Source organism: Syngnathus acus, chromosome 21, assembly GCF_901709675.1.
Source record: "Syngnathus acus chromosome 21, fSynAcu1.2, whole genome shotgun sequence".
In the NCBI taxonomy this organism is placed as follows: domain Eukaryota; kingdom Metazoa; phylum Chordata; class Actinopteri; order Syngnathiformes; family Syngnathidae; genus Syngnathus; species Syngnathus acus.
Window position 1 is genome coordinate 10,466,151 of NC_051105.1, and position 21,151 is coordinate 10,487,301.

The window sequence follows — 21,151 nt, forward strand, 5'->3', positions numbered from 1 at the left end:
TGAATGCGAGCTTTCATGAAAACTCACTGGGAGACAAATCGCTAAATTACACAGGATAGCGCCGGCAGTAACGTTAGCCGGCAGTAACGCTCTCTCACGTGCCAGATGTTGGCATATTTAAAGAGCTAAAGCAAGAAAGGAACACGATTTTATGATGTTGTATAAAAAGAAAACAATAAAATAAAACAGGTGCCTAGCGTTGAATGCTAACTTGCGTTTAGCTGTTCACCTGCCAAAAGCTGCTAACACAGGAGTTTGCAGTGGTGAGACATCACAAAAAAAATTAACGGCTCTTAAGCAGATTTATCATCTATTTGTACAGTACATACAAGTTAGGTGTATTGTTTGTGTTATCATTGGCTAATTTAGCAGTTTTCTGTTAGTCATTTTATAATGCTAGCAAAGCTAAGGCATTGTTTTACTAGCATAAAAGTCCCATCAACTGTAGCTAGCGCTTTTTTTTTTAACACATATCTACTCAAGTACTGAGTGTGAGTAAGTACTTTTGCCATCTCTGTCAGTTGGCCAGAAACAGGCAGGGAAAAAATGTCTACCATATTTCATAACATCCCTCCTTTTCATGTGGCGCGTCCTCTGACGCCTCCGCTCATTTCCTCGCTTATGCTAACACAGGCAATCAGCCAGGGTGTTAATTTGCCAGCATAGAAACTCCCACACTGGCTCTGTTTGTCACCACGGTCCAACCTTGTTATTCACAACCAGTGGGGCCTATTTGAAATTCTCTCGGTGCTAGAACAGGGCTCAAATTAATCAGGGGAGCATGATCACACTTAATTGATTCAGTGTACTTTTAAGATGCACTACAGGGTGCTGGGGTGACCTATTTCAGGATGCTCTTCAGAGGAACTAACTATCCCAGCAAGGGAGTAATTATTGCAGCTTCGGAGGTGAAAAGCTTCTCAACTAACTATATGACATTAGAACACTACCAGTGGACTATTACGCTTTGATTTTATTATTATTAATTTTTGCTTCTTAACAGATATGACCATGAATCTAAGAAATATCCAAAGTACGAATATGAGATTACCTTGAATTAAATCAGGTGGCTTCCATTTTTTGTGCATCGGCATGACTGAAAAATAAAACTTTTTTGGTACAACTTCAGTGTCATTTAACTTTAGAAGTTCCACGGTAATAACCAGCCTTTAAGTGCTCAATTTCTTTGTTGCTTATTTGTTAAAAAGCTTTTGAAGAAAGTGTTTTTATGTCCGCGCTGTAGTCCAAAGGTGGAAAAAGCAGACGGTTGTAAAAGCAATGAGTCTGCGTTGACCTCTATGGTACTAAAAAGTGGTGTTGGGTGATCACCTCAGGCCACTTTAAAGCCAAGCTGCCGCGCTATCTAGGCAGAGCGCTAATGTTTTCCCCTCTGAATATAAGCAAGATCAGATCCTCAGTCATACCACCCTACTCTTCCTATTAAGATCAAAATCTCCTCTCAGGCCCTCGGGTGTCAACAAAGACAGATACAGTAAATGATATGCAAATTGAAAGAGGGAGGGGGGAAAAAAAAAAGCTCAGCAAATCAACTCGCCAGGCCTAAATTTCCGACACAAATTTCAGTATTTAAGGAGGAATTTGCAGTAAGGTTGGGTTGGGGGGGTACGGGGGCGGGGGGGGGGGGTCTCTTGACGACTGAAAGATCTCAGTGAGAAGAACGTGTGCTGAGATTTATGAGCTTCAAAAGGATTTGTCTTTGGATCTGTGTTAAGACAGTCAATGTCGTGCTTTTAACACTACTGTGTTCGAGGCCTTGAGTAGCAACGTTCACAGACAATTATTTTTTTTTCCTGAATTGGTTTGTTTTGCTTGATTAAATTATGCCAGTATTTATTTATATTATATTTATTTATATTACATGTATTTACATTTCTATTATTTATATTTATATTATTTATATTATATTTATTTATTTATATGTATTTATATTTATTCATATTTTCTTTAATTATGGCAAACTGAGTGTTTTGTCATTTTTCTCTCAGTGAGAAGCCGGCGGTGATTCATTGCACTGAAAAATGACATCATAGTCTCAACGTGATCTACAAGACAGTCGTCTCTGTCGACGTTCTGCGATCAGAGAGGATTAACAAGCCAAGGCGCCGGTCGGCCACACGTCCAACAAGGAGGATGTTCTTTGGGGTGTCTGTCTTACCGGCTGACGCGATGTCAAGGCTGAGCTCCAGCTAGAACGGGCGGGCGGGGGCCGGGCTCTCGTACTCTTCTTCGGGGATCGACTCCACCGTTGACAGTAATTTGTAATACTCGTCCTCTCCGTCCAGCACTTTGATTTGACTGCAAGGAAGACGACAGGTTAGCTGTCATCCCCGTGGAAAATTCCACCCAGGGGAGTTCTTAATAATTAAGATGTCATTTTATAGAACAAAATCAAGTCAAGGGCTTCAACAATTAAAATCGGCGTGCTGACAAAGCCGTGAGACGTATCTCTCTAATGACGCGGTGAAGCTCAAACCGAGCTCGTTATTTCGGTCGCTCCATTTACATGACGAAACAACAACTCCATTTGCGGGTTCACCCAATTCCACAAAGGGCCCGCTCTCTGCTCGGAGCCGGTAGGAAAGCAGTTATTTACCCAAGTTTTCTGGGCTTCCTCTTGCTCCCCTGGTAATCCAGAGTTCTCTGAGGAAAGGGCCAAGAGCACACAGTGAAAAGATGAGCCGAGAGTCATTAATTTTTAATTCAAAGTGATTTTGTGTTGAATGCGAGCAGATGCTGATAATATCAGAAGTCACAGCATAATTTTTTTCCTGATCAAAGGGCTCAAGTGAGTCTGATGAAGCATGCATCTTGCTCAGCTTTGATAAACCGCATCAATTATTCACCGTGAAGGCAGACATCCTGACATGAAAGCAACAGATAAAGAGCATAAGCACATGTTCAAGACAAGAGGCACGAAGACGTCGGGGCTTCGGGCTCTGGCGCAGGTAGCGTTAATTGTATTAGCGTGCGCAGCCAAAGTCAGACAAAAGGCCTCGTTGGATACTTTGAACTCACGTTGAGCTGGTTGTAGTACAGGCTGTCTTCGGGGCTGTTAAGAAGCTTGGGTTGATGGCCCCGCCGCCGAGGGGTCCTCTGACGGAGCTTCATCACTGGACCTGCGACAGAAGAAGAGCACGGTGGGGGTCCAATTGAGCAGTAGCAAGAAAAATCACCCTAAAAATCTTTTTTGGTGTGTCAATGACAATGACAGTCATTTCCTGCCGAGCACATCTTTGTGCAGAACCAGAACTATTTGCACCTAAAACCACATTTGTGCATCCAGACACTTTGACAAACATAGCGTTCCTATTTAATAGCAGATAATGTTTCATCTTCTTTGCTGACATTTCAGGTGAGCGTATTTTTTCATGGCAGCTTGGCCTCTCTCTACCTTGACTAAAGCTGAATTTGCTCTTTCCATCTCAACGCTACTTTGCGCTCTCTCCAAAGCGACCTCATCACATCTCAGTCATATACATCAAAGACTTCTCTTCCATATCTTTCCACCGGCTTTATAAAATGTTATTCAGAACGGCGCTAGGTTTACTCAAGTCACACATTGTAAATGGCCAAAAAAGTTCATGTCAGCTAACAGCAAATCTTTTCTCTGCCAGCATCCGAGGCGCGGATCATGCCCCCTTTTAGTATTTATTATGGGACGCTTATGTACACTGTAAAGAAAAGAAATGACATGGTTTGTCAGCAGGAAGGTAAAATGAAGATATCTGCAAGAGCCTTTTGGTCAGAAATTCCCCAAAAAAAAAAAAAAAGTCCACACAGAAAGTCCAGCAGATTTAAAAAAAAAAAAAAAAAAACGGATAAAAAAAGAATCACACTGTGTACTAATAATTCCAAAATTAGTTATTCCCCTGAAACGGCATCAAAGTGTTCACTCGCAATTAATGAACACAGGCGTCCTTGTAAGACTCTTGAGAAGCTGATCGAAATGTAACAAACTCCACAGACCCTTTTTGTGTGTATTTTTTTTCTGGGTTTTGCTTGTGCACACACACAAAACTGTGCTGAGGAATATAAATGATAGGAGTTCTTGTGCAACCCATCCTCCACTTCAACTAATAAAAATTCGGAATGTTGAATCCCTTTTACAATAATAAAAATAGCAAAATTTGAGGCTCTGTAAAGTTACACAAAAATACATAACGACTATTTTTTTTCTCCAACACCTAGAAAAGACTAGCCAAGTCAATCACTGGACCTCAACCCAATAGAGCATGCATTTTATCTCCTGAAGCGAAAACTGAAAGGAGAAACAAACAAGAACTGAAAGCGGCTGCATTAAAGGCCCCGGAAAAATCATTTCAAATATCTTTCCGATTGATTTCCTTACATCGTAGATGTTTGATGATCATTTGAGACCATCAAGAGCAAAACATCTAGACCTGTGTTTGAAGCCAAGTAATTGCCATTTAAATCCCAGTTAGATATTTCCCTCAAAGTGCTCGGCGCTAATCTGTTGGCTGGCTCCTCCGCATGGCCATTTATCCACTCTGACCCGCAGCGATTGGAGCGTGCTGCAGATCAGAGGATGGGTCAGGATTCCCAGCGAGGCACCTCTCTCTGGGAAATGGTTGCCATTTGATCCAGGCGAGCCCCAGAGGAACGCTGCTCGTGCAGATAGACAGCAGCCGGGGATGCTGCCAAGCCGGCTTCCGGCGTGGCCTCCTCGCTAAAACGCATGCGGGAGGCCGCCGTGGAGCGAGGTCAGATGATGGCTGACACAGGGGAGGGAGGGGGGGAGTCTTTGGGGAGTGATAATGGTGGAGTGGGAATAAGGAGGCAGCACGGTTCATTGAATATTGATTCAGCTCTATCAAAAGAAAGCGAGCTCCAGTTGCAAATGTTTGCCAGGCGGGAGATTATAAAAAAAAAAACTCCTCTGGAGATACAGTAGGTATTCTTTTCTTTTTTAAAGAACCGCAGTTGACTCACATTACATCTCTAAATGCCACTCGGAGATCTGTTGAAAATCCCAACGCAACATGAAAGAGGCGCTAAAAGGGATTTCTACTGGAATAAATTAAAGATGTATTGATTTGCTCCTTAAAATCATACACTGGGATCACCTGACATCCACACTTGGGGTTTGTTTGTAGGGGGGGCTTTTGATGTTTGATGTCTAAATGAAGCACGTGTAATCCAGACGGCTCCCCTCCATTTTACAACCGCCTCGTCTCTCAAAAAAAAAAGGGAGGGGTGGGGGACAGGTCTTATTCATCAGTTGCAAACAACAACAAAAATCCAAAGTTGAAGAGATTTTCCAGAACGTTGCCGACCTCCTGAGATTTATTACTCCTTTTATCATTTGGGACAATAAACGCTAACTCATGTGCTTCGCATTAGACGACAAAATGAGCAAGTCCTCCTGCAGATAATGTCGGTCGGGGGTGCTGGACGAGGACGGAGGGGGAGTTCCCGCATCTGTTTTCACTAACGTGGAAGGAGGATGTTGTTACTTACATGCAGCTTTTCACACTGAAATCAATCATCTCCAGTGACAACAGATATGGAACATAAGAAAGCTTTAAAAGGAGGGAAAGACTTTTCGGAAGTCGTCCATTAGTTGCTTGACGTAATATATGCAAGTTTGGAGCGAGATGCCTCAAGGTAAGCAAAAGGGAGGGATCAATGGAGTCAACTCATTCATACGCTGTGATGTATAAAAATGGAGTCTGATAAAAATCGCTTCAAAGACTTTTCCACAATTTGTGTGGCCTATAATCTGGACAACTCATTTTGAAGATGAGAGAAATATTTTTGAAAGTCAGAGTTGAAAAATAAATAACAGATATTTGCTTGCACGAGTGAGCACAGTTGTAACCGGGGAAGCGGATGTGTTTAGAATGAACAAATCCCGTTCAAAGTTAAGTTAAAGTTCAAGTCAAGTTAAAGGTCATCACCAAATGCAAAAAAAAAAAAAAAGTCGCCAAAGTCAAGTATTACGGTGCTGATTGTTTTGGTACCAAATATGACGGTGTGATTAAAAATGAGAAAGACTTCAAGCGTGGTTACTATGGCTTGGACTGCATATCATCCGTGACTAAATCTGTTTAACTCGGTTAAAACTTTGCCACCCCAAATCAAACGACGGAATCCGCCGGTGTCAATTTAGCGAAAACTTGAAGTATTATTCTCCACCTTCCTTCGACGTCTACGGAGATTAAGGGGCTGGAATAGTGATGGATGATGACTAGTTTGGAAGTACATCCTGTTAACGACTCCCACTGACATTAAGGAGATTACGTAGGTAGCGGCAGACAGCGGCAACTCCTTCCCTGCAACTTGCGATCCCTTCCGAATCTTTACCAACGCTCAGCCTGTAATTTGCCTAAAACTGAAGGCATGACGCGCCAATACGTCGGGACAGACGGACGGATCAAGCGGGTTGAGACATGGAGAGGGAGGGAGAGTATTTGTCTCGAGAACACGGAAAGGGTGGATCGTTTGTCTGGCAGATGCATGTTGAGATGCAGAAGATACCTGCTAGTTGGTGGCAGTGGGCGGGACATGTTTACAAGCTCGGGGGGGGGGGGGGGGGGGGGGGGGGAGTGAAACGCAGCGGTGAGGTTTTGACATCAGTGTACTACTACCCTACTTCGAGTGTTTACAATTCTTTTTTCGTCCAATCAGATGTCAGTCTCTTTGTGTTACCATGTCGATGTAATCTGCCTTTTGCTTTTGAATCGGTTGTGCTGGGCCAGTGTGACTGAACCTGTCGAAACAAAGGGACTATTTCAAATTGCTCACCAAAGTGCCAAAGCCCTTGGTGACATCAGCATCTTTCCGTGCTCTGATTGGTTGGTTAGAAAACGTTGTTAGAGGCCACAAAAAACTAAACTCGATATCTCTGCCGTGTTTTTTTTTTTTTAAATATTTGTTTTAGTTATTTTTTTCAAGCTATTTAATGTATATTGTGAACTGCTCTAGATGATATGGTGCAATTTTATTTATTCATTTATTTATTTATCATTACATTAGAACTTTTGGTGTTAGCATTGGCATAAAAATAGGTGCGCAATTCTGATTGTACAACCAATAAATCAACATTAGGCTTTCCTCACATTCCTTTTTCTCTACCTTCCCATCTTGTTTTATTAAACAAGCAGGTTAAAAGTGTCTTCCAAAAGTGCAGAGGTAATTGGTCTCTGTGTTGTTGCTCCACTTTAACGCCGTCTCTCTCTTTCTCTCGCTCTCTCTCTCTCTCACTTGACATGTATGTTTACCACAAGTCTAATCTTCAAACAGCCTTTAAACATAAGTAGCTCAGCTTTCATAAAGCATAAAGTCAGCTTTGACTGATCCGCCGCACCATCCTGTTTACCAGGCGGAGGAGCGCTCTGATCATATCGGCTGCTCGCTGGAGCAAAGTCGTCCTTTCTCGCACGCACCTCGCCGGCTCATTTCCAAACATGTCGTATTTATTAATATTCATGCTCGGGAGACAGGTGACGAGGGGTGACACCGTCTTTAAGAGCGTCGCGTTTACACGACTACACGGCGTACGTGAGAGATTTTCTCGGTGACAAAATACGAGAAATAAAAGGTTGTTCGCCATGCTTGACAGCAAAAGTGGAAAGTAAAAAAACAAGCACAAAAGGCTATTGCACGACCCCTACGTCCGTCAGACACATTAAGAGTTTCCAGGTCATGCCGAGCTGTTGTGGTAATAATGGAAGCAGGGTGCATAGAGAGTCCGGAGGGGCGCGCTAACTCGATTCTCACGGCTAATCCTGACACACTCGGGTCGAGCTGCGGCCCAGGAGAACTGATGCGATCACCAGAGGCGACAGCAGGATGAGACACAGGAAGGAGCTCGCTCTCGAGACATCTGGCATGGCTCTCGTGAAAAAAGACGTAGAAGAAGAAGGGGGTTAGGGGGGCTTCAGATGTGCGCGGATCAAAGAGTGCCCTTGGTGCCGGAGCCACCCTGGTCTCTTATTCAAATGGACTTTCCTGAAAGCAGTCAGACCTTAGAACAAAAACCAGGCAGGAGAATGCTGCCGAAATCGGTTTGTTATAAATGGATAGTGAAGATGATACGTTTCGTTAAAAGAGTACAACTTTGCAGGACACTTGGAAAATTCCATTTATATCTATTCAATGAAGGAATGTTTGATGACCCCAAAGTCAACCAGATAATCCTACTTGGACGAGCATGATGTGAAGTAAAGTGGCCTTTAAGGGACAAAAAAAACAAAAAAAAAGAAAATGTTGAAAAATTCTCAGAAAAAAATCTTCTGCAGTAAACCAAGCCAATCATTTCCTTGGTGGAGGTAAAACCATCAAGAAATAAACAAGCAATAACTCTCCTGGGATGTTGATGCTTTGTATCCTTTCAAAACCAAAGCTGGCGAGATTCCTGACAAAACCGCATGTTTGAGCAAAGCGCCATTTATTGAAACGTCTCCTTCCGTAATCACTTTGACATTCCAAATCAGACACTTGAGTAGCAGCGATGCCTGGGAGCGGGGGTCACCTGTATGCAGCATTAGCGAATTAGCCGCTATCTAACCCAGACCTGCTGCGGTGCGCTGACACTAATCCCGGGCCCGCTCCGAGAGCCCTGTCTGTGTTACATTATCATGTCTAATCCCCGTAATCTTCCCAGCCGCGCGGCTAAATGCTATTCCACCTCTGTCGCTTAGCTCGTAGCCCTCTAATAACACTAATGAGGGGCCGGGCCCCCCTTTGCCCCTAGTGGTGGAGGTTGTAAATAGCGGTCCCACTGCGCAGCCACCCACTCAGCCTGGCGGGCATTGGAATTAATGTCATTCATGGCCTGGGGGCGGCAAGCAAATCAAACGTGTGTTCAACAAATCGGGGTTTGTGTATTTTCATGTCAGCGGGAGACGTTTATGATGAGTTGACCTGCGTTATTAAAAAATGCCACAGGAATATTTCTGGCTGTCAACCATGAATTGGGAAGGGATGAGAGTTAGTTCTCGACTAAAGCGGGATTTCTGCGTAATTACCTGCACCCGCCAGCATGGAGCGCGGGCTTACCTTGTTTACACCGCACGTCTCGAAGCCTGGCTGTCTCCTTGCGAAGCTTCGTCACACCGTCTTTGTCTCTCTTGGCGTCTTTCACGTGTCTGTCTCGGCTGTCGGGGCCGACCTTGAAGGCAGAGGCGTAAACACACCCAAAGGAGTCATGTCAGTGAGGACCCCGGGGGGCGGGGGGGGAGCCGAAACAAGCCCTCGCAACCTAGAAATCGACTCATGTGTATGCCGTGTTCGTTTATTTACAATTTAGCGAGCGCTACCTATTATTTTGCTTTGTAATTTTAATCAAATGCTAATGCAATTGCACTCCCTCCTAGCAAACAGCCACACACCGGCATAATTGTCGGGGGGCAAAAAACCCAGCTCATCGACTTCCTCTCATATTTAATTTTATCGCAGAATAAAAAAAAAAAAAAAAGGGGGGGTATAGGAAAGTATTAATCTGCTTAACATTTCTAAGTACATCCTCCAAAGGATTTTGCTTTTTTAATCTTACATATGCTCTGCAGAGTTACTGGCAAAAACTGTACATTTCCCTCATTTCATCCTTTCAACATCAAATGGTGAGCAGCAAAAATTGGATCAGACTTCAAAGAGTGTGATGTGCTCCAAGTCACGGAGTGGCTCTTCTATTTCACATATTGAATCCGAGCAGGATATCAAAGTGCTACCAAAGAACCCCAGGTCTTTACTAAAAAAGGGCTCTAACATCTGTAGAAAGAGGAGCGCAAAGACAAATCACCTCGGGGGGAAAGCGAGCATTTATTCTCAGCCGTGAATTTCCAGCTTTTTGATTCTCTCGCTCCCGTACCACCCTGTCTTCTCTGCTGAGATGGAGACTGAAGCGCGAGAACTCTTTTTTTTTTTTTTCTCCTCGTCTCGAGGACTCAAAACATTTCCAGAGGAATAATCTGCAGCTTAAAAGAAGAGCGCTATTTGAGATAGACGGCTAAAAGTAGAGGGCTAAAGTCAACCAATTTCTCATTTGATAGATATTTCCTTACTCACATTTGCTTTCTGTAGGTTCTTCGGGCTCGGAGACCTGACAGGAATAGAAACAAGAATGTTTTGAAACAAATAACCATGCGTAGTGCATCTAATGATGATCATGCACATTACGTGAATCTGCTAAAAGGTCAGCAATTAAAATATTTTGGGAGAGGCTGAACGGTCAATGAATGACATTAATAACATTAGTGGAGACTCGGCCAGCATGCTAACGCAGCTAACAAGCGCGTAGTCATCATTCACAGACTTCATTTTGCATTTCTGAACTTTTTCTTTTGAAGCACCCACTAAATGATTCACTCTATAAGAGTGAAACGGTAAAACAAATTTAAATGTTTAAATCGCTGCTGACGCTGGCACACTGGAACGTTAGCATATTAGGCTAACAGCTTTGTACGTAGCTAACCACTCTTTGCTGCTATTTGTGTCGCATTTAACTGCTAACTACTGAAGAAATGCTGTACAAAAGCCTTAACACACCTATATTAAGCATAATTTCCTCTTGCGTGATGCTGCTTAATAGAAGATCATTCATTATCTTTTTGTAGCTCATATGTTGCTATTGTACAAATGTAGCTAGTTGTGACTAGCAAATGTGTATGCAAAAGCAGGAGAAGAAAAGCACGTAATGTGAGAATCCCTGCAGGAGGGGAAAACAGGCCAGATCATGTCAAAGTAAATCTATATGGAGAGATTCCAGCGCTCATTAAACAGAATTGTTAAGTGGAGGTTTGAAGTAGCTACGTCTCACCAAGGAATATGATTGTAAACACGGAGAGAAAAATCCCCGATGAGCCCCCGCCTGGTTGAAGGATGCAAGCTGCATAACACTTTCAGATGTGTAAATCCAGAATTGGGGTGTTAAGGAGTTGCTCAGAGTTGGCCCAAAGTCATACGAGATTTTAGTGTGAATTGCGAAGACGTTGTTTGCTTTCTGATTTACAAAGCCACGGTGGCATTTCTTTGTTTTTAATCAAGTTAACTGGAAGTTGCAAGTCTTACTTTCTGAATGATGGGCCGGCCCATGTGCTGGATAAACAAAGATTCAGTCCTACATCTGGAGAACAGCACAGCGCTTAAAATCCTATTTGTGGCCGGCGGAAAGATATTTGGGGCGTTTGTAAAAGTGCAAGAGGAGGAGCGTGGGGAGGAGAGCGCTGATGGAAATAGCGGCGTGTTAGAAAGCAAAGGGAGGCAGCGAAAGTTCTTATGCCCTCTCTGGCGCGACACAATGAGTCGTAATTTTCAACAATGCGTGAACATGCAAGAAATAAAAGCCCTGATGAGAGGATGTGCAAGCTCACCCCATATGGTCCTCCTTGGTGGTCTTCCCTCCGGCTTTGGGGTTGCATCTGCGTCCATGAGGTCCACAGTCCTGACGTACGCGATGGCCCCTGTATGCTGTGCAAGAGATGAAGTTCAGATATGAACAAAATTGTATGGATAAACTTATCTGTCGGTGACTACTGAATATTTGAGAACTGGTATGAGTCTAAAAAAAAAAAAGTGGTCTCGAACGTCTCTATTAAGTATCAATTCAGAATGTAACTGTGAGGGTTAAATGATATTCTGAATCATTTAAGGAAGTGCAATGGAGCAAAGGCCACATGGAGACAAATTGGAGCTCATAGGGATGCTAAAAGAAGCACTCCGACTGCTTTATGTTTGTCTTGTCAAATGATATGCAAAGAAAAATGAGAGCCGGACCACATTGTTATATTTTACATGGTTTAATCTAATCGATGGGTGAGTGTGTCCCCTGAGGTGAAGGGGGGGGTACCGAGATCTGAGAGGCCACGAGGCTCATGTATTTGAAAGGCATCTGTTTATTTTCCAAATGCAAATGCAGCCCACCTCAAAGGCTCTAAGCTGCAAAGAACACACCATGTGAATGTGTTGGAGTGTCGTGCCGAGAGGGCCCTGAGGCTCCGCTTAAGTCAGGTTCAGGTTCTCCAAATAGCCCCCCCCCCCTCCCAGTCGGACGCCAGCGGCCACACACGAGTGCGAGTAAGACGGCGGCGACAAGAGAGGCTTTTCCTTACACGGCAATCCTGTTTATCCTTTCTGCAGCCTTATTTACAAGCGTGTTAATGGGCGATGCTCAACAAAAGGTGCACGCAGGAAAACTAGCCAGGCGCTTCGTGTACCAGATGAGGGAAGCCCTTAGAGAAGGAGGCCAAACAAAGCCGGATCTCCTCCCCCCTGCCCTCCTATATCCTGCCCCTTTTTGGCACCCGTTATTGGTCTCCAAAGAGGAGGAAGGAGGGAGGGAGGCGGGCAGGAAGGTTAATGTGCCCACTTTGATCTCTGTCAAGGCACACCGAGTAAGAATTAATTTACATTTCAGATGAAAAGCTTGACAGTATAAAAAGGCATCTTGTTTCTGGTATGCGAGGGCCCGTGTAATAGGCAAGGAATGCGAGAGAGGAAGTGGCGAGGAAACAGAAGGGATAAGCCCCTCTCTCGCCTTTACTGGCAAAGACATGAAAGGAAAGAGTGATCTCAGTATGTACTGTTCTTCTGAAACGTGGGGAACAAATGCTGCCCCAAAAACTTTGCTCGATGCATTTTTAATTAATTATTACTTTTTCCCCGGCCACTCATGAGATCAAAAACCCAGTCGACAAAGACTTTTTTTTTTGCAAACCATTTTTTGCACCCTACTTGAAAATGTATGAAAAAGTCCATTTCCATAAGACCGTGAGAAATTCCAAACTGGGGAGAAAAAACTTGTCAAAGTTCTTTTACCTGACTGGATACGGACCGCTGCCTCTTCCCGCTCTTTCCTCATTTGTTTGAGGCGCTGCCGCGCGACGAAGCCCTTCCACGCTGGCGAGAAAAAAAAAAGGGTATGTGAAACCAATGGAAGGTGCACACACACGAAACACAAGATCCCACTTCAAAACAACGGATCAAGCAGGTGGCCCAGGAATGGATCCCCCTGAACTCACTGAAGTCTTATTGTCTCTTCTGTAGCCGCCAAGGTCAAGCCATGACTATCAGATGTATCGTAAACAATTGATGTGTAGGTTTGATCTACTCAATTGGATCTCACGTGCTTAATTATTTGTTGGATCCCTGAGCATACCTGACTGGATAACGGTGGCACTATTGTTCCTTTTCTCCTTCCCCTTCCTGTAGCGCCGTGCTCCCAGCCAGCCTTTAGTGTAAGCTTGAATCAGCACCACTCGAGCGATCACCTCCCTCAGGAGCAGGTTCAGCTGCTCTACATGGTAGTACCTCAAAAACACCTGACAAGACGGGACGCCGATGATGTCACCGTCTTAACATTCGCCCAGAATAATGCTCGTTTGAAATGATCAGTGTACCTTTGTCCTACCAAGCACCCAGTTTTTCAGTTTGGCTCGCTCCAATATGGCCGCCGCATTCTCTTTGCAGGTTTCTGGCATCTGGTGAGCTCGGAATGCAAGGTAGTAGTATCTGCAAAACGAGAGCATATTTCATTCATTTATATTTATTTATTTTAACACATTAACAGACATTTGGAGAATGTCCTGCTCACTTGATAGAAGATTTTGTTTGTTTGTTGGGAAACAACAAACTTCTTTGAATGATAATCCAAATTTCTTATTCCTGTTGATACCTGTTATGTCTTTGATGAGAAATACAAGGCAGTGCTCACAACATCAGAAGGGCCTTTGATATGAGAGGACGCGTTTTAAATCGGGTTTGGTTCAAAGTGGAGGTTAGCCGCTTGGACTGTGCATGACTCCGATGGGATAAAGCGGATCCATTGGGCTCATTCACACGTGAAATTACAGGTGAGAAAAAGGTGTCCTTTGACCTTAGCTATGTCAACAATCTTGGATGTGATGCAATTGTAGATTAGAGGGATATTTTTCTAAATCAGCAAAAACACTTGACTGAAAGTTTTATCTGGTAGAAGAAATATTATTTTTACAGTTTTCCTCCTTTGAAAAAAATGTAGCACGTTGAGGCCAAATCTTTTACAGGGACGCTGTTGAGTTGCTAAGGACTAAAAGTAGGGCACACAAAACACACATGGTCAAATTTAAATTTCCCCCCCAAAGCACACACTATGCAATCATCTTGCTCTTTTTTCCTAAAACACATTACAAGTCTAGTTAATTAAATTTCATATCACCTCAAAGACTTGGAAATTGGAGGTGGGTGAAACATTTTGTAAAGGAAAAATGATTAAAATATTAAAACTTTTCCAAGTATTATTAGGTACAGCACGATGAAACAAACACCTACAAATAATTTAATATAAAATAATTTAGCACAAACTCTGCCTTAATGACTTTAAACTAAACTTTAGATTAATCTGGTGGCTATTGGGAAGTATGGAGACCTAAAAAAATAACTTAAGTAGAGTACCGCTGCTCATCTAGTGCGTTTGTTTGTCTATTGTGTGTCTTAACCTGGTGACAAACTCTGCAAAGGGGATGCGGTGCGAGTAGCCTTGGCGGCGGATGTTGACCGTCTCCAAGATGCCCGTGTAGCGTAACTGCACCATCACTCGCTCCTTGCAGAAGCTCAGTGCCCGCCTGTCATCGTTGGGCTTGATGCAGCGGACAAAGTGCGGCTGGCCCACCACCATTTTGGATAGTAAATCCATCAGCGAATACTGCAAATAATATCACAACACTGGTCAATACAGAGGACACTTCAGTATTGTGTAGGTGTTCCTAATATTGTGGCTAATTTTGTCACCAGTAGGGCTCTATTATTTATTGCGTCTTGCCAATTTTTCAGTACTGTTTCTCCGACACCTTACGGGAAATGTTCTTGTTCTACCGTGTTGACAGGCTGGCCACAAACTTTGTGTGTCTGACACTCGGTGCTGATGGGCTGATTATCTTTGTCACAGACACATCTGCCGGCTCTTGTCTGCTTATCCAAACATCTGCGAGCAGTATGACGCAAATCATGCAACGTGGGGATGTTACAGAATGTCAAGTTTTGATGGGGATTCTTTTTTTCGTGAGAGTGTTTTTTTTCCCGACAATCGCCTTAACACGTGTGTGAAAAATGTTAACAAAATGTGTGCGATTACACAAAGCAGTAAACAACAAAAAAATTAACCCTTTTGGGGCACTCGGCAAAACACAGAACACATCACCAGCATTACAACAAAGTTTCTTTGCACCGAGATACCACAAAATTGTGGCAAAGGACTACTTTTGTCTAAATGAAACTCCCCAACACACTTCAACTTAGTTCCATGGCACCAAGATGCCACAAGATGGCAGAAAAAAAATAATTTTATTGCTTTGGCCCATCACTGTACTTTACCAGTGACAGATATTTATTCCAAAAATCAGAATGATTTGTCTCCTTTTTTTGATTCAGTGGAAAAAACTTGAACTGGAGCTCAAAATTGTGAAACTGTGTGCAAGGACCAAATATTGGGAATGCATCTTTATGTACCAAACTTCTTTGTAGTATCTTAGAGAAAAAGAACCTACACGAAAATAGGAGGCCACGGTCTGTCTCCTCATGTTAGTTGTTTCCTCCGGGTGTCGCATCATCTCCATGGTGTCCACCTGAGCGCAAACATCCACAGTGAGCACGGCGCATGGACCAGAGCCGGGCCCCGAGTTGAAACCCGCTGCTGTTTATTTGCAATGCGGATGTCGACGGTGAGCTCTGGAGACATAAAGGTATCATTACAGCAACTCTAAACGGCCCAGTCGGGAATGCGCAGCTGTACTAAGTGTGGCGTCTGTAGAACACGGGGCCCATAAACAATTAAAGCTAACAATCTAGAGAATAAGCGGGCGCTGCTGTGGGGCACGAGAGAATTGCCGAGCAGTCTGAATAATGAGACTAGCCGTCGTGAAGCATACAGTCGTCCCTACGACGGATTAACGAGGATACAATATAAGTGTTCTAATGGCTTTGGCAGTTCATGGCTTCATCAAATTTAATGAAGCAATAGATATTTTATGGTAAGACTACGTGGCAAAGTGCATATCTTAATACTTTAGTTCAACAGAGAAAGAAAGGTACGCTGACGAAAAAAAAAAAAAGAAGCTCTCCACGCGGGATGTCTTTGAGAATTTCTGATCATTCACAAGTACAAAAGCCTGACTTGCGGTTAACAACCCTCGCTTGACTTTATTCCGCTTGTTCCGGTGACTTGTTGTAACCGTTACTTCCTCTCAACTACGCTTCCAAACTTTGATTGCGAACACGACGGCGTACATATTAAATCAGTCCCGTTCACTATTAAAATGTCCGCTCTTGTTTCCGCAAAATCTGAGACGGTTCATTGCCAGAAGACAAGATGATTGAAGTATGGAATAGGATCAGATTTCAAATTTTGAAAAACATCCAAGTTTAGATGATGGTGAAGTTTAGGAATGTGAATGGCATCAAGCAATGCAGAATAAAAAAAAAAATAGTTGGTATAGATATAGAAACAGATGTTCCACCAAAGCCTTACCTTCAAGAGGTATTTGGGAGACTTTGAGTACAGGAAACATGGAAACAAAGAGAAAGCGAATTTAAAAGCAAACAGTAAGGTTGAAACAAGTTTGCGGCCACAAGTGTCACATTGACTGCAGCGGGGGGTTTTATTGTCAACCACAATAACAAACTACACTAGCTTCTACCCCCAACCCTAAAGGCTTTTCTCACTAGAATTTAATAGGATTTCATAGGAGAGGCAGCACTCTGTAATTAGAAAAGAAAAACATATGTTAAGAGGGATTTTTTCCTCCTCTTAATAATATGCCCCAGTATGTTTCAGGACATGACTTGTGGATAATTGTCTGATCTAAAAGTATAATACAGTGAAGCATTGTTTATCTTGGGTGTTAGATTCCACGGCAACCCACAATAAGGTGAAACTCCAAAATATAGAAAAACCACATCAGCCCAATTGAAATGATGGATACTTGACGTCAATGGCAGCGAATGAGTTGAAAAATATGAACAATGGAGAGAATGTAGCGCTTAACCTTTTCTATGGAACTAACATGAAGGCAGATTATGAAAAGGCCTTTATCAAATTTGAAATGATCAAATGGTTTTTAAATCAGTTATCCTCGTAAGGCAATTGAAAACAAATTATCTGTATTAAATAGCACAGAAAAAACACCCAAAATGTCGGCCCACCGATGGTCAGTCCAGCCCTAGATGAGAAAGTGTGTTTCACAAGAAACATAACTAAAAAAAGTACATTAGTTTTATGAGATCATAACTGTTAAAAGTATGCTTAGGAGCACCGATTGAGGCATGTCGACTCTCTAATTTGGGGAAACCAACGTTTCCTTAAGCGGTCATAAACATCAGAAAAGTTGCAAAAGTCCTTTTAGGCTACTCGCACTAACTGCCAGATGGCATTGCTGCCTCACCACAAGCAAGAGAACAAACATAACAGGGTAGTCTATTAATGTGGCTACGCTTCACAGCACCGTTTTTTTTTTTTTTTTTATTGTGCTGCGTATGGCTGCAATGCCTGTGAGCAACTCGTAAAAAGCGGAACGCTCTCATATGCGACACGATGGCCGTCGGGAGTCTCACCTTGGTACGTCCCGAGCTGAGCTGCGGCGGTAGAGATCGAGAGGCGGCGTTCACTCGGGCTCGGGCCGTGGCCAGATTGCCTGTCAAAAAGAAAATCTCATATCTTTTGCTGGTTTATAACACTTCTTCAATTTAAGAATATCGTCGAGAAATATATCTCCTGAGGTCGTTCATAAACGAATGATCTTGACTAAACTGAAAAGCATCATGGTTAAAAATTCATAATAGGCTTGATTTAATTTCACAGTGAGGAATGTTTCCACTGTGTTAAGAATTTTTTTCAATAGCCACAGAGTAAATAAAATCAAAATATTATAAGCAAACAATATTTTTAGTAAATATAAAAAAATAAAGAAATATTATTTTTAATATATTTTTTCTTTTTTATCAGATATTCTTTAAATAAATAAATATATAAATAAATAAAAAATAGAAATATTATTTTTAATGTTTTATCAGATATTCTTTGCCATAGACTATTTGCAAAAATATTCTCATTATTACCAGCTCAGTGGCCTAGTGGTAGAGTGTCCGCCCTGAGACTGGAAGGTTGTGGGTTCAAACCAAAGACTATAAAAATGGGACCCATTGCCTCCCTGCTTGGCACTCAGCATTAAGGGTTGGAATTGGGGGGTTAGATCACCAAATGATTCCCGAGCGTGGCACCGCTGCTGCTCACTGCTCCCCTCTCCCCCAGGGGATGGATCAAAATCACACGGGGATGGGTTAAATGCAGAGGACAAATTTCACCACACCCAGATGTGTATGTGACGATCATTGGGACTTTAACTTTAACTAAATAACATTTAAAACAAATAATTTTGATATTTCTTAATGATTTAAGATGAGTGTTTTGATCACGGAACAAATTCATATCTGAAAGCACCACAGTATTTAATGAACTTGGTGTTTCAAACATTTGCCCCCCTCACCTGTCCCTAATATTGTGGCCTGTGAGTGTCCATTCGAGGATGAGTACTCACATCCCCCGGGCGTGTTGTAAAAAGACAATTCCAAAGAAACAGACTGCAGTTAGGAACGCAGCTGCGTGCACACCAGAGAAGATCTTCTGAACACAGCATATGCACGACAGTCTCAACCTTTCAAAGTTTCTGCACAAGATGTCCAAATGTTTTCCCTGGCTATATCTTCACAGGCTAAACTGTGATTAATAGCAGTGAAAGCAGCCTTTGAAGCAGGATTGTGGCATCAAAGTCCTAATCCATGGGTGGCAGGATTTTTATAATGAGTGGGAAGTATCTTAACACATTTCAAAGGCTTTACTCCATGAATAAACAATAGCTGCACAGATGTGCCACACACACCTTTGGAGGATACAAAAAAAAACAACATTCCACAAGCATCCGCATATGCTGATGAGCAAAACCTTTGTAAGTTTTGGAACATAAAACCTAAGTGACAGGGCAACAATTGCCCAAGCGCCAACCCGGTGAGCTTCTTTGTATTTGCGATGCATCTCAAGAGTAGGTTGTCACTGGCTGCTCCCCAATCCGAGATTGTGTTCGGGTGACAAATGTCAATCAAACACAGATATTACAATTATATTCAAATGGGACCCTTGAGAGCAGGTTGTTTGAATATCAAACACACAGCACACAATCACACCCAAACAAGGCTGTACAAGGTAAGCAAAGGCCCTTCAAAAGGGAATCAAACGGTCTTTTAAGCTAGCAAACAGTGCCGCTGCGACTTTATTATCGGCGAACTGAGTATTTATTCATCTTTATCAATTCATGCCTTCTAAGCTCCTGATGACATTTTACATTTATGGTGTTGATGGTGCTCTTGATAATAGGTTCAAATAAAGTATTTGGGAGAAGAAAGCAAATCAAACGCTCCAATATAGCACAAATGCTAATGTCAATCAGAATGTGGTCACAATTTCTGGGGAAAAAAGGCCATCAACCCAATCATGGATCAAAAAGTGATTGAATTCCACATGGGTCATTTGTTAAATGAAAAACAAGCAATTTTTGGCAGTTGTTTTGACCCAAATAATTGGACTCTTCATTTGAGCCCCCCAAAAATGTGGTCATAATGACCCATAGTTGGGTTAGTTTATGACCCAATTATTTTTAGAGTGTAGCATTGACTCAGTACTGGGTTAGTTATTTCCCCAAGTTAGTACTTTTAACCTGGCAATTTTAATCGGGCTATGAATGAGAGGTCATCCAGTGTCCCGGAACAGTTCAACCTTGCAGTGTAAATAGTGGTGAAATTAGTCGTGTGCTCAGATCGGATTAAATAATCAGACACGTGCAATAAAAAAAAGAAAAAAAGAAAAGACGAGTGGGTTAACTGTGTCGGATATATTGGCAACGCACGGGGCAGGGAGGGCCCCGCTCCAATTAGCCCAGAGTAAAGCTGCTTGGATTAATTGGAGTGGGTCTTGTGCAAATGAAGCCCGCTCTCCCCTCTCCCCATTAGCGCTGCTGGGCCGGATCATCTGAGCACATTTGTCATGATGAATTAGCGGTTGCGGGTAGAACGGGCTCGCCAAGTGTCACTGCGCTTTCACGCCTCTCACTTGCGTGACACCATCAAGGCGAGATGAAGGGGGGCTTGGCTAACTCCAACAGTGGTACCTAAGCCTTGACAAATGGACACTCGCTCGCTTTCTCGCCGTATTCCTCGGCGGGTCGCATTAATTCATTCTCGCTAGCGGCTTCGCTATCCCCTCCTGACGAGATGATTAGAGCGCGGGTTAATAGTCGGCATCCTCAAAGACGTCTGCCTCCCGAGACATGAAACCGAGGGAGCACCTGTGATGTCCGGCTTGAATGAAGACCTCATTTAGATCCAGACGGGAACTTTTCTAATGAGGTGGATTATTAGAATTCAAACACAGACGAGCCTGAAAGGGGGACGAATTGTCCTTTGACAGTCGGGAAAGAGCTTCCTCCGAGTATCTATGTAGATAAAAAAGTGTGGGGTGATTAAAAAGCTGAGAAGAAAGCGGGTGAAGCAAAGTAAAGGTCAAGGCGGGCCACTAAAGCCATGGATGTATCTCGTCTGGCATGGATCTTTAAATCCTGATCTGGGTTTTATAGTAGCAGCTAGCTAGCAACTGCTTTGGCTAGCTACTTGTGTGTGGAGTCACTCCTAAGTCATAAATGATCGACTGCCTGGCGTCATACTCACAAAGCGATGACAAGACAAAGAAGCCATGCTAAATGCTAAGCTAACCCAAACCTGGCAAAGCTAATTGCACGAACCACAATGTTAGAAAGTTGCTCCAAATGAAGTCATTGAATCGCAAATGTGCTTTGCAAGGCAAAAATAAATATTTTGAGCCTTACATATGATATGATTACGTATGATGATGTCTGGTTTTGCAGATTTCCAAAAATGCCATCGTTGGCATCTCCGCATTCACTTTAAAAATGAAACCTGGCAAGACTCCCAAAGGGTGCAAAAGAAAGCTCAAGCCGGCACTTGTATTGAGCTTCTATTGACAAGAATAGTCAATGAGCGCGGGATTAAAAAGCAATCCCCCCCGGCACGCTTTTGTTGGACTCAGTGCGAGCCTTGTACTTCACAAGCCGGCGATGGAGCAGTCGACGCG

At 43.0% G+C, this 21,151-nt stretch overlaps 1 protein-coding gene across 4 annotated transcripts in view; it reads right to left on the bottom strand.

Moving 5' to 3' along the window:
* Positions 1–21,151, bottom strand: part of myo3b (myosin IIIB) — a 47,615-nt gene that overhangs the window by 3,250 nt on the left and 23,214 nt on the right. For 3 of the 4 annotated variants that reach the window (XM_037240382.1, XM_037240385.1, XM_037240383.1), the window contains 13 exons: positions 17,566–17,645; positions 16,484–16,504; positions 15,504–15,581; positions 14,457–14,662; positions 13,380–13,491; positions 13,139–13,301; positions 12,799–12,879; positions 11,355–11,451; positions 10,051–10,084; positions 9,043–9,154; positions 3,037–3,137; positions 2,615–2,661; positions 2,177–2,316 (listed from right to left, as the gene is read on the bottom strand). In XM_037240382.1, coding sequence (XP_037096277.1) covers positions 2,208–2,316; positions 2,615–2,661; positions 3,037–3,137; positions 9,043–9,154; positions 10,051–10,084; positions 11,355–11,451; positions 12,799–12,879; positions 13,139–13,301; positions 13,380–13,491; positions 14,457–14,662; positions 15,504–15,581; positions 16,484–16,504; positions 17,566–17,645 — 1,241 coding nt within the window. In that variant the 3' untranslated portion in view covers positions 2,177–2,207. The remainder of the gene's footprint in view (positions 1–2,176; positions 2,317–2,614; positions 2,662–3,036; positions 3,138–9,042; positions 9,155–10,050; positions 10,085–11,354; positions 11,452–12,798; positions 12,880–13,138; positions 13,302–13,379; positions 13,492–14,456; positions 14,663–15,503; positions 15,582–16,483; positions 16,505–17,565; positions 17,646–21,151) is intronic. The other variant, XM_037240384.1, reaches the window with a different exon arrangement.